The sequence below is a fragment of the Gossypium hirsutum genome, chromosome A13, assembly GCF_007990345.1.
Source record: "Gossypium hirsutum isolate 1008001.06 chromosome A13, Gossypium_hirsutum_v2.1, whole genome shotgun sequence".
NCBI classification, from domain to species: Eukaryota; Viridiplantae; Streptophyta; class Magnoliopsida; order Malvales; family Malvaceae; genus Gossypium; species Gossypium hirsutum.
In genome coordinates this window covers 50167419-50181086 of record NC_053436.1, presented here as the reverse complement: position 1 = coordinate 50181086, position 13668 = coordinate 50167419, and the positions used below count along the sequence as shown (strand labels likewise).

The 13668-nt window shown below is 34.0% G+C and overlaps 2 protein-coding genes across 10 annotated transcripts; one reads left to right on the top strand and one right to left on the bottom strand.

Annotated features, from left to right (window-relative positions):
* Positions 1–1690: 1690 nt before the first annotated feature.
* Positions 1691–5549, top strand: LOC121212761 (uncharacterized). 5 transcript variants are annotated; one of them, XM_041086199.1, is made up of 6 exons: positions 1691–2008; positions 2283–2372; positions 3161–4366; positions 4444–4512; positions 4611–4809; positions 5192–5549. In XM_041086199.1, exons 3-6 carry the CDS (start codon positions 3185–3187, stop codon positions 5260–5262), a joined length of 1521 nt encoding a protein of 506 aa, XP_040942133.1. In that variant the 5' UTR covers positions 1691–2008; positions 2283–2372; positions 3161–3184; the 3' UTR covers positions 5263–5549. The 5 variants fall into 5 exon arrangements, 3 of the variants coding, with proteins under 3 accessions (XP_040942133.1, XP_040942132.1, XP_040942134.1); XR_005908127.1 differs by lacking the exon at positions 1691–2008 and adding an exon at positions 2440–2495 and having other exon boundaries at positions 2277–2372; positions 4592–4809; positions 5192–5245; XR_005908126.1 differs by lacking the exon at positions 1691–2008 and adding an exon at positions 2440–2495 and having other exon boundaries at positions 2277–2372; positions 4592–4814; positions 5192–5245.
* A 667-nt stretch (positions 5550–6216) lies between these two features.
* Positions 6217–9639, bottom strand: LOC121203016 (ras-related protein RABE1c). 5 transcript variants are annotated; one of them, XR_005908128.1, is made up of 10 exons: positions 9291–9446; positions 9045–9173; positions 8421–8493; positions 8223–8323; positions 7527–7592; positions 7194–7291; positions 7013–7075; positions 6831–6923; positions 6575–6725; positions 6217–6462 (listed from the first exon to the last, which is right to left on the bottom strand). XR_005908128.1 is itself a non-coding variant. In XM_041086204.1 (10 exons), exons 2-9 carry the CDS (start codon positions 9115–9117, stop codon positions 6645–6647), a joined length of 648 nt encoding a protein of 215 aa, XP_040942138.1. In that variant the 5' UTR covers positions 9118–9173; positions 9291–9639; the 3' UTR covers positions 6217–6499; positions 6618–6644. The 5 variants fall into 5 exon arrangements, 4 of the variants coding, with proteins under 4 accessions (XP_040942138.1, XP_040942137.1, XP_040942136.1 ...); XM_041086204.1 differs by having other exon boundaries at positions 6217–6499; positions 6618–6725; positions 9291–9639; XM_041086203.1 differs by having other exon boundaries at positions 6618–6725; positions 9291–9639.
* Positions 9640–13668: the final 4029 nt, after the last annotated feature.

The window sequence follows — 13668 nt, the reverse complement described above, 5'->3', positions numbered from 1 at the left end:
GTCTTGATCTTTTGTGGCGTTTTTTTCGGATAAACGCCGCAAAATTTGGCGGCGTCTCCTATAGTGGCGTTTTTTGTGGCGCTTGGGAAAACACCGCTAATAGTTTTTGCGGTGCTTAAAAGCGTCACTAAAGGCTAAAAAAAACGCTGCTAAAACTCTGTTTTCTTGTAGTGGTTGGACTATAATACTTATATTGAAATGGTGATTAAAACTTTATTTAAGGACTTTGTAGGCTTTAAAGTCGCTTATAACTTAGGAAATAGACCTTACACAACTCACCAAAGTGTTGTAATCTTATAAATTGATATTGAATGGTCGAAGACCAATCTAGAATAAAGAAGAAGCTAACTTAACGATGTCTTCCTTCTTATAAGCCGCCATTTTATTAGCCTTACAAGCAATATGGTCACTGAAATCTAGGCGTTATGAGATGGTTTTTTTACTTACAAAAGATATGAACATATCTCACTTACTTATTGAACTCGGTGCATTGTTTGTGATTAGTTTAATGAAAAGACCTGCATCTGATAACATCATGCTTGAATCCTTAACTAATGATTGTCAAGAATATTTTGAAGATTATACCACATAACCAATTGTAACATACTTTTGGTAAAGGAAGTAGGTGTGTTGATACACTTGCAAGGAAGGCTAGTAGTTTTAATGCTTTAATGTTAGTTTGGTTAATCGAATGTAATATTATGACTTGTAATGTTACATTTTGAAATAAGATTATGATATTTAGAGTGTTAACATTTCAATCATCTTGTAATCTCACATTACAAAATAGTAATCTCATTACTACCTTTTTTTAAATTATTTAAGATTCTGAATGAAATATAAATTTGAGACAAATTAATGTTCGATATTATTATATTAATAAATATAATTTCAATAATTAAAAATAACAATGACTTATCTATTTTGTCTTTTGCTTTTATAAGATTTTATTTTCCCGCACAACATTTGCAAAGACTAAGGCTAAATGCTCCTTTATTTTCCAGAACCGTTTTTGTATAATTAAAAAAAACAATTAAATAAAAGGATAAAAGCCATCCATATTTTCAAGGATTACATATTGGTAGGAATGAAAAAGCAAATTTAGAAGTACAAGTTACTAAATGAATTAAGATTTGGACTTTGAAATAAATTTATAAGTTCATGAATACAATTACTTTATTTTCTAAATCAACATAAATCAACATGTGAAATATTTTTCTCCTTTTATATCATATAAGTCGTTGCAGTTTCTCTTATTGCATTTAATGTTGTTAAAAATAATTAAGAATTTAATTTATATAATAAGATCAAAATGGATTCCTTAAGCTATGAAAATATTGAAGGTAAAAAAATTTAAATGAAAGAAGACAAAATTTTATAATAAGGACAATATGATAAAATTTATTTTTAAGTGATATTATATTTGTCTATCAAATATATAAATATTACATTTCAATCAAATAAATTATTAAATAATATAATATCATATTTCACTCATAATTTTATTATAAAATACAATCCAACATTTTAAGGTACCATAAAAATTAGAGACAGTTTAAATCACTTTAATGAATGTTGAATTTCATGTATTATATTTTTATGACCGATAAAGCCAAATAAATTTATATGATATAAAATTTCGATTTTTTCATGTTAATTTTACGGAGATTAAATATTTAAGTTTCTATTCCGCTCAATAATTATCCGATTTTTGTTTTCAAACGCCGTATAGAGTATAGAGATTCAGATCAAGATCAGATCTGACAAAAACCCAGTACACGTGTACGGTCCGATTGAGGGCCCATGGAATGTGATCGTGCAAAGGCACCATCTTATATCATCTCTTCCGCCAAAAACCTCAAAATCCTTTCCACCCTCTTTAGATCTCGCTCCAATCATCTTCCGTACAATTGCCGGTCCCATTTCCGGTCAACCACTGCCGGAAGGTTTTCCTTTTTTCCGATCACCGATCGTTGTGTTCGTAAATAAATCAATCGTCTCATTGCAGGTATTTCCACAATGAAGATCTCTCCTTCGCTTTTTTTATTTTTCTTTTCCCCTCTATTATCCGTTTGGCTAAAAATTGAGGAAAATAGGAAAATTTCTTCTCTCTTATAGTTTTTGTTTACTTCAAAATAAATGTTGTTTTAATTAGTGAGCTTTACAGTGTTTGGTACTGGAAATGTAATAGATTTCTGGAATGGTTGAAGACTATACATCTTATGCGAGACTATTATTTGTTCTCTGAGTTTTTCAAGTGATTTATTCCCTGAATTTTGCAGATAATTACTTTAGCTATTAAAGGCTTCAATTCTCACGAAGTTTCACAGTCTCTGCTTCAGCCAGGAGTTATAGAACTTTGCTGTTTAGTGGTAAAGTTGTAAATTTGATCCTTGTTTAATGCAATATGATAGAGTTTTAACTGTTGGACTGTTACAGCAAAGTGGAAGCGAGGATTCATCCAAATAAAACTTTGAAATAAAGCTAGAAAAATGGTATGTTTTTATGTGCTTTAAGTGATGGGAGAAGAGTCTAATGGTTGCTTTCGATGCTGTTTTTCAGTTTTATGTGTATCTTTTGTGATTGATTCAGTGGTTTTAATTTTTATCATTAATTGTTCTGCAATTGCTTATTGCCTTGTCCCTAATGTAGTTTCGCATAGTTAAAGAAGGTTAAAATTCTGTATCAACTGAAAATTTATGCTTTTTGGTAAAAAATAGAAAGAACTATAGATGATTGTGTTTTTTATTGCCAAACAGTTGTAATAGAGTAATTTAGGTAGGGATGCACTGATGAACCATATATAAGTATGTATATATGAGTGAAGAAAAATGTCAGTTTTGACAATTTTCTACTTGGTAAGTTGTGTGTGTTGGTGCTGAATTGCTGATGTTGTCAAGGACCAAGGTGCGTCCTTAGGCGCTGTACATTAGCACTAGAGAACAAAAGTTATTTCAATCCTTCTTCAAGTGCATGCTTGGTGTGCCTAGTCAAGCTTTAGATAGGTGCAAAAACAAAGTTCACCTTACTGAAGTTGTCTATTAATTATGTTATAAATATTTATGGCACGTGATTAATCTTGATACTAGGTCAATGAAAAAGATTCAACTGTTGTTATTCTCTTCTACGCCTCTGATTAGGAATTTGTTACATGTAACAGTCTTTCCAGAATCAAGGCATTTGGATGACGAAAGGTGCTGGGTGCTTAAACGATGGTGAGATGGTGTATGATACTTCATCTAGAATTGAGCCCAAGCGTTCTCATCAATGGTTTATGGATGGTTCCGAGACAGATATATTTCCTAACAAGAAGCAGGCGGTTGGAGTTTCAACTACCAACTTATTTTCTGGAATCTTGAATTCAAACCTGTCTCCATGGGGAAATGCATCTGGTTTTCATTCAATCTCGGGGCAGTTTGCTGAACGGTTATTCGACACCGAATCAGCTCGAGCTGTGAATTTTGATGATCGAAGCATGCCATCAGTTAGCAGTGAGAAAGTTGTCATGGGGAGAAAGCTTAATGAAGATATATTTACAAATGATTCTTCATTCTGTTTATCTATGTCTCATACACTAGAAGATCTTAGATCCGGATTAAACCTTGGTGGGATTAGGAAGGTAAAAGTCAGCGAGGTTAAGGATTCGGAGAATATCATGTCTGCATCAATGGGATATGTGTTTAATGGGGTTGATAATACCTCTGTGTCAAATGATCATGCATACAACAAGGTGGAAGATGGTATTATGCCGATGGGTTCTTCTTATAACAAAGGGGATCCTATTGGTGACACCTATGAAAGGGAGAATAATGTTTTCATGTCTATGGGACAATCCTATAACAAAAGTGAGGATAATAATGCACTTGCAATGAGCAATGCCTTTGATAAGGGTGAAAACACTTTCATATCCATGGGTCAAACATACATGACAGATGATAGTTCTGTAACTGTGTGTCAGACCTATGGTAAAGGAGATGACAGTGCCATATCTATCGGTCAAAGCTACAAGAAGGGTGACAACTATAATTTGTCAATTGGTCAGTCCTATAGTAGGGGTGAGAGTACTATTATATTGTTTGGTGGCTCTAATGATGATGATGATACAAATCCGCCAGGAAGGATTGTATCAGGCTATAATTTATTGATGGGTCAGTCTTCTGTCCAAAGATCTAATGCTTCGAGTGAAAAAGTGTCGGTTATATCCAATAATATTATTGCCTCTGGAGCTGAAGTTCCTAGGAAGAAAGATGAGCAGAAAACATCCAAAAAACTTACTTCAAATAACTTCCCATCAAATGTTAGAAGTTTGCTGTCAACTGGTATGCTTGATGGAGTTCCCGTTAAATATATTGCATGGTCACAGGAGGTAAAATCTCATTACTTGTGTTCTTTTTGTTTACCTTATTATCCGGTGATACGCCTGCTTCTTTATATGAACTTCAGAAGGAGCTCCACGGTGTTATAAAGAGTTCGGGATATCAATGTGGCTGTCAGACATGCAATTTTTCTAAGGTGCAGTTTCGCAGTTTTACCCTTTTTTTTTTTTTTTTGAGAGAATTGTGTAGGCACTTATGTGTGTGCTGATGAGCAGAGTTTCTACGTTCTCATAGGTGATCAATGCATATGAATTTGAGCGACATGCTGGTTGCAAAACAAAGCATCCAAATAATCACATATACTTTGAGAATGGGAAGACCATTTATGGGATTGTCCAAGAGCTTAGAAGCACACCTCAGAATATGTTGTTCGATGTTATTCAGACAATAACTGGCTCGCCTATTAACCAGAAGTGCTTCCGGATTTGGAAAGGTGATGTAAGCTATTGAACTCGATTTGCTTTTCCTTTTAAATCTACCTATCTTGACTGACAAATTTAATCAGGAGGAAATGCTTCTTTTACGAGTGCACTTTATTGAGTAAAATAAAAAAGTCAGGTCTATTCGGCAAGTCGGGTTGATTTTGGATCGAATCTTACTGGATTGGATCAATTCAAAATTTAAAATGTTAGGGTCATTTTTGTTAAGTCAATTTCAGATTGGGTTCGAGTCATTTTAGGGTGTGGTTGGATGGGTTCATGTTGTTGACTTTTTATGGTCAAATCGGGTTTGGGATTGGTTTAGGTTGATCGGATGGAGTTTTTGAGATGGGATACGATTGACATGTCTACTTTGCTCCTCTTTTCTTTTTTCAGAGTCGTTTTTAGCTGCCACTCTTGAACTTCAGCGTATATATGGGAAGGATGAAATGAAACAATTGTCATAAAACAACCATTTTCATTTGCAAGGTAGGGTTAATCTCTGTTTTGTGAATATGAAGGAAGTGACTTTTTACGAGACTTTATGCTTGTTAATGGTGACAGCTTGTTAATGGTGACAGCGCCGGGCGTGGGTTTTTTTTTTTTTTTAATTTACGGGAGTAGGGACTATGTTAAAAAGTAGGGAGTTAATGCCTGAAAGAGAGATACTTGTTATTTGTGTATTTGCTTGTATCTCTGCAAACATGTAGTCGGATATTAATTCAAGAGATAGAGATGAAATCTAAATTTTGCACCTTTGGTGAACTAAAGGAGGAACGGAGGAAACTACTTGTCTTTATGCATTGTTTGCTTCTTTGAAGTACTTTTCTTAGGGTTTGATTAATTATGTGTACTGGTTTGAGCGAATTACTTGGCCAGCTTCGACAAAGATAATTTTCCTTTTGTGACTTGAATTTAATTTCAATAATAATTTGTTTATTTAAACTTTATTATATAATACTTTATTGAATTGATAAGATATAATAATTTATAATATATGAACAAAAAAAATCATTGGTTGTTCAGATTTTTTTTTTTGTTTTGTTGTTTTTGGTATTGCACCTTGGGTGAACTAAAGGAGGAACGGAGGAAACTACCTCCTGTCTTTATGTTTTGTTTGCTTCTTTTAAGTACTATTCTTTTAGGGTTTGATTAATTTTGTGTACTGGTTTGAGCGAATTACTTAGTCAGCTTGGACAAAGATAAATTTCCTTTTTTTGAATTAAATTAACATTCAATAATATATTTTTATTTGAACTTCATTATAAACTATTATATTGAATTGATATAAATATAATATTTTATAATATATGAACTAAAAAAATCATCGGGAGTTGAGTTCAGACTTAGGTTTTTGGTATTGACCATGGCCACATCCCAAGTCTCAACCCATGAACTGAAATTTGATAAAAAAAAAATAGTGATTTAAATCTGAGCTCAATTGAACTCTAACAAGAACATGTTAGAATGCTTACATCTTTTATAAAGTTTGAAAATTACGAAGAAAATACCGAGCTTGCCCCAAATCCTAGCGCACACACCAAACTCGAAAAACTCCAAAATGATTTTGCTCCAAATCTGTCCCATTGTCATCTCTAATTATGCTCCAATTATTGGCACCGAGCGGTTCTTAGCTTCAACTCCAAATGTCAAAATGGTAGAGGCAACTTGCAAAAATAATTAATTTTGCAGGATATCAGGGATCTAACATTTCACACCAAAAGAGTAATAGATGCAAAATAGGTAAGCAGATATTACAAACACGAAGAATATAATTACAGTTTTCCCAAATTCAAAGAGCTCCCTAGAGAAGCAAATATACCCTTCAGAGCTCATCATCGATCGTAGCTCAACCGCAGCAACCTGATTTTGGAGCATTTTCTGCAGCCCCTGCTGCCTGATCTTGTTGGTTAATTTTGATTGTGTTTGGCTGCAAAGAGGAAGACAAAGGATAACAGCAATTACAACAATATATATGTTTTAAAATATGTTGAAGGGAATGGATTTGCATAATTTCGAGTGAAAGATACAATACCTCAGCCTTGGAGTCACTATCTGCAAGTCTTTGCTTAATGTCCCTGGCTATTGAAAAGAAAACCTCCTCCACATTTAAGTTTGTTTTTGCACTCTGCAATATTGGTTGGCTCTTGAGCATATATCAGAAAGATCAACTAAACATAAAAGGGAACTGCAATATCTGCAGTAAAAGTTGCATACAGTCTCAAAGAACTTGATGCCATATTCATCAGCGAGAGCTTGGCCCTTCGAAGTAGCGACAGCCTGCAAAAATAAGTTCCTCATCAACTTGACAAGCCTGACATGCCGAAAAATAAGGGTAACCATAAATGGAAGTGAATACAAGCAAGCGTGCATGTTGGAAAGAGAAAGAGGAACAAACCCTTTTGCTTTCATCCATGTCAGCCTTATTAGCCACCAGAACCTTGTTGACATTATCAGATGCATGTTGTTCAATATTACGAATCCAATTTCTAATGTCTAGGCAAAAAAGTACATTAGTTAAATTGATAAGATCATTATAATGGAGAAAGAATGAAATTTCAAGTCACTGGATAAGGAATATACTTTCAAGTTTCAACCTTACGGGAAGCAGAAAGTTTTGAATAACGATCATTATTTGGTGGAAACATTAAACATTTCTAAAGATTCAGAGGTGGATAAGATAAGAACAACTTATGTAAGAAATCAAAAAGAAAAAAGGTTCAGTAATTACTATTGAAAGATGACTCATCAGTCACATCATATACAAGCAAAATACCCATAGCTCCATGGTAGTAAGCTGCACGGGAAGAAAATATGACTTAATTCGCCTGTTCCAGAAGACAAAAAATTCAGGATGCATTTGGGAGTAGACATCTGAAGCACGAACACCCCCTTGCCCGCCTCAAAGGTGTAAACCAATACGATTAAAAGGAAAAAGAAAAAGGGGCAAGCAACCATGCTTGGGGGATGAAATAAAGAAAATACTATGTAGAGGTAAAATTTTCAAGCACACTCAGAGATAACACTACTATTGAACACCTTCAATCAAGACTCCAGAAAAATATGAAACTCGGAGCTTCTGTTATTCATAATTTTATTTCCAAGTCCTGTCATACAATTCAAGAGTATGACAACATACAGGTTATAGAGTGTGTGAGAGAAAACTGTGGAAGCAGACAAACTCTAAAAATCACAGAGATGAACAGAAATGCAATGACAACCGTGAACCAGAACGGAGCTGTTATTGAATTTGACAATATTAGGGTGAGAACAAAGGGTAAGTTACATTATACAACAACACTTGCAATTAACAGGCTCAAGTGAAATGGTGCCAAGTCTTGCTATCAAATTTTTTCATCAACCAAATAAGCTACAATGCTAGACCATTTATTTCCAGTCAATGACACCTTCAAACCCAAAAACTAACCAGTTGTAATTGTACGAAACCGCTCTTGCCCGGCAGTATCCCAAATTTGGAGTTTGATCCGTTTGGCATCAAGCTCTATAGTCCTGATCTTAAAATCAATCCTGCCAAAATAATACATTACCTTATTAAACTACATGCCTCTTTTTGAAACGATACTTGTAACAATAATAAGACTACTACTATTCAAAAAACACCTACCCGATGGTTGTGATAAAACTTGTAGTAAATGAGCCATCTGAAAAACGCAAAAGGAGGCAACTCTTACCCACACCTGCCAACACAAAAGCATAAGTAAAAAGACTATTCACAACTCAAATTGAAAAGAATGTGCCAAAATACCAAGAAAAGCTCCTGTAAAATAAGTAGTTCCTAATTACAGGCAACTACGACTATTCGTAGCAGAGATGGAAATTAAGAAACGGGTCTCAAGCAAATGAACAAGCTACTGACTCCAATCAAATCATCAAAATACTAATTGAGACAGAATACAATATCAAATATATTCCTACGAAAAATGCCATCAGCAATTAGCTTAGATTCACCATAAAAGCAGCCATTATTCACCATAAAAGCAGCCATTCTTTTTTTTTTCCCAATCAACCTGGCTAGTACAATAAAATCTCCATACTAAGATAATCTATAAAGCTAAAATGAAGCTTAACTTAAGGTAAAGGTCTTTAAATACACATCTAACAAAATAAACCAAAAAAAAAAAATCAAATCCTTTCAACGAGCGCTAACATTCGCAAAAACAGTGTAGATTAACAAGTAGATCGCCTTTCAGATCAATATTAGATCAATATATATATAAGAAATAGTTACCGCTGTCGCCGATCAAAAGGAGCTTTATGAGGTAGTCGTAATCGGCTCGAGCTCTTGCAGGTGGAGCAGCCATGGTAATAGAAGAAACTGATCGAATCAATCAAAAATAAAGGAGAAAATTAACAATCCCTAGTCCCCCCCCCAAAAAAAAATCGATGTTAATAATCAAATGTAAAAAATTAAAAAAAGAAATTTGCTTTTTTTTTAAGAAAAAAATTATTTAGTGAAACGAAAGGGAAGCAATACCGGGTCAGGGAAAAGAAAGAGTGAGATCTGATGAAAGGAGATGAGAGAAATGAGGAGAGAAGCGTCTTTGGAACGTCAACACCGGTCGGCCGTTGAAAATTTTATTTTTATTCTTCTTCTTTTAAATAAAGAGAGAAAACTAAAAAGTGAGAGTTTATTTGGTAGTTAAAAATTTTCATATATCCCTATACTATTTACAAATTTAAAATTTACTCTTTATATTTTTATTTTTAAGAATATAATCCTTTTATTTTTCAGATTTCAAAAATTAAATTCAATTGTTAATATTATTATATTTTTTATATCACATTTTGAAATAAAACTACAGCTAAAAAGAGTACAAGAGACCAAGGACTTAAGGCATCTCTTAACCTTTATTTGGTACATGAGGAATTTGATTTAGCTCCCAATCCTGCTGTTGAGACCTGCCTTGATGCAACGGTCGTCAACCAACAGATAATAGCTGGTGGAAGCGACTGGCATTTACTAAACTATTAATTAAACGACATCGTTAGTCATAGATATATGCCATGGAATTGGGCATCCCTAGTCGTTTTCATTCCAAAATATCACCGTAAATTTTGTTTAAGCACCTACATATTTGTAAATGAGTGTTGAAATCCGTTTTAAACTTATTCATATTATTTTATTAAAAACATATTAAAAATTATGTTATTTTTAATTTAATAGCTAATAAAATATATTTATTAAAATTTTAAATATAAATTATTGAACATATTCTTTTTATTTTTTATATTATAGTATTATATTATATTTCAAATTTAATTTTTAAATGTTATAAATTACGTAATATATAAAATAAACTAAAATATTACTTAATTAGAAAACGGTTGGGCTGAGTGAAGCTTGAACCTTAAATGTTGAAGCATAATCTTAACTCATATTTTAAATGAACCTTTTTTTTGTCCAAACTTATATTTCAAATCTAATATTTTTGTCTAGAACTTTTCAAATATTGGATAAGATTTTGAGCTTGAACAAGTAACCCAATAACTCTAATACTAGTTGGGACAAAACTAGGACTTTTGTTAGGACCGTTTTTAACTTATCAAAACTCTTTTGACACGCTATTGATTACAAAAATTTTTCATCCTTCCGCAAAAGTCGAGTCATAGGTGTGGCCAACATTGAGAAACCTTTCACAAATATTCGGTAGTACCTCACAACCTTAGGAAACTACGTACTTTAGATACATTCCTCAGTGGATTCCAATCTAAGACAACTTTGATTTTTCTAGTATCCACCTTGATACCGTCAACAGAGATAGCATGACCTAAAAAGGTGGCTTTCTTAAGCCAAAATTCACATTTGCTGAATTTGACATACAATTGATTTTCACGAAGGGTGTTTCGTTAGAAGGGATTTGTCGCTCTCCATGCGAACTCAAGCTCGCAACGAAGCCATAGTTGCCTAGATTTTCTAATTAGAGCATCGACTACGACATTTGCTTTCCCCAAATGGTAGTTAATTTCTAGGTTGTAATCCTTTAACAATTCTATCCAAGGCCGTTGACATAAATTCAATTCTTTTTGAGAGAATAGGTACTTCAAGCTCTAATGGTTCAAAAATATGTGACACTTCTCTCTGTACAAATAATGCCTCCAAATATTTAGGGTAAGCATAATCGCGACCAAATCGAGATCATGCGTCGAGTAATTTCTTTCATGCGTTTTGAGTTGACAGGACATATACGATTTTCCCACACTGCATAAGAACACAAACAAGGCCATTTAAGGAAGTGTTGGTGAAAATCACGAATTCAATCCTTGATACAGGTTGGGACAAAACCAAAGCTTATGTTAGGATTGTTTTTAACTTATCAAAACTCTTTTGACATGCCTCCGTCCACAAAAAAATTTCATCCATTCACAAAAGTCGAGTCATAGGTTTGACTATAATTGAGAAACCTTTCACAAATCTTTGGTAGTACCCCGTGTAACATCCTGAGATAGGGTTGGAAGTTTTGGCCTGGCAAGTAAGGGTTCGCCAAAAGAAGTTTCTGCAAGGAGTTCTCCTGAAATTCGGCGAAGCAATATACGCCAAAAGATGATGTACGGAGTTTGGCAGTCTATTTGACGAGCTGGGGTTCACCAAAGTCGAGTCAGACCCAACCTGAAAAATAGGCTTAAAATTTTTCCTAAGCCCAACCCAGATAAAAATGCTAAAACCGGGGCCCAGCTCCGCCCCCTATATTAAAATTTTATATTATTTTTATATAATTTTTAAATATATATATAATACATCAAAAATACTAAAAATATTAAAATAAATATTTCCCAACAACTTGAAAATAAAATTTAAAAAATATGTATACTTAAATAACACTAAGATGATGCAATTTAACAAGCAAATGCCTCTAAAATAATAACTAAATTAACAATAAAACAATTGTTATACAAAATCCAAACAATAATAACAAAATAGTAGTAACATAATAGTGGAATGGTAGCAAAATAGGGAGAAAACAACAAAAAAAATAGCAAATTTTTTTGTCATTTTGTGAATTTGGGTCTGGCCCGGGCAAGGAATTGAGGCCCGATGCATTTTTTAAATGGGCCTTTTTTTTGCCCAAGCCCATTTTCTGGCCTATATTTTTGTCCAAACCCTCTCATTTTTCAGGCGGGCCTTCTTGCACGTAACCTTTTTCTAAACCGACTAGGGTTCCTAAGTCTAGTAGGGTATCCTAAGATCCCTAAGACACTTTGTAACACCCCTATCCCATCTCCATTATCAGATTAGAGTTACGGAGTGTTACTGAGCAAAATAGAATATGTAACTTCACAATAGACATAATTATACAATTAAATACTAACATATAACATTTAAATCTAATCATAGCAAAAATATACTTATAGGCCTTAAATCGAGCCTACGAGGCCCTAAAAATAGTTTAGGAATAATTTAGGATCAACTCGAAACAAAATAGAAAATTCTAGTAAAACATGAAAAATTGGAAAACAGGGGTCACACAGCCATGTGATATAGCCCAAATTGTGTGAACATTCGAAGTCTGGACACACGACTATGTCTCAGCCCATGTGTTCGCCCGTGTGGGTATTCAAAATAGGGCCACACGATTGTGTCGTAGGCTGTGTAATAGACCATGTGTGTAATCGAAGTTAGGTTACACGGTCGTGTCACAGGTCGTGTGCTAGACCATGCCACAAACTGACTTGAGACACAAAGTCGTGTCATGGACCGTGTGAAACCTATACCTAAAACAATAAATGCACACAGCCGTGTAACAGCCTGTGTCCCAAGCCGTGTGCTCCATTTTTAACCCTTAAATCAAGCCACTTCAAACACCATTTCTTGTATAATAAGACATACCATATCTAGCCTATTTCACATGGTTAAAAGCACATTCAAAACACCAATTACATGCCAAATACTCATCCATTCTATGTCTAACCAATATGCCATCAAAAGGCACCTCAATTCACACACCAATTCAATTCAAGAACAAAGTTACAATTGAGAAATAAACTTTATCATTAGGTAGTCATTCATGCCCAAAACCATCCACCAAAGATTTACCAATGGTATGATCATTCACAACCAAAACTACCATTTCAAAACATCACTGTTGCGTGTGAATTGTGCAACTATACACGTCAAATCAAGTAATAAAGCAATAAGTGAGATCGTCTCTACAGGGATCAGATTAAGTATAAAAGTGGTCAAGTTATTATAATGAATTATGATTAATGTTATGACAAAACCAAGTTAAGTACGCAGTGGTAAATTAAAGTAGTAAGGATGTACGCAAAATGTATATTGACTAATATTGAAAAATACTAAGGTAAAGCAAGAGTAAAAATGCAATGGAAATTATGAGAATAATTACATAAATAATTTGCGAGTGAATAAATAAATAACTAAGAATGCTATGGCAAAGATACTACGACAAAGGATTTGTAACACCCTGAATTTGGGCTTAGAAGTTTTGGGCCTTGAGCATGGGAGTGGTTGAAGGTAGCTTATAATATTTTGTTATGCATGTAAATTTCATTAATGAAGGCTTGTTTTAGTGGTTAAGTGTGCTGAGAAGTGTTGGAGAAGTCTTGGGTTCAAACCTGGACTTTAGCAAAAATTTTGGTTTAAGATGAATCAAACCCTGGGTGTAGTAGGTAGGCCTTAAGAATATTGTTGGAGAAATTGTGCCACAAAAAGCCTTGTGGTCTAGTGGCAAAGTAGCGCCACATAAGAGGCAAGAAGGTGGCGTCATAGAGTTGGCAAGAGGTCTAGGGTTCGAAACTCATGGCAATCAAAGAGCATTTATTTTGCTAACAGGGGGTGGCAAGAGTTGGTGTTGAATTTAAACTCTGATGTTGGAGGGATCCCACATCGGGAAGCT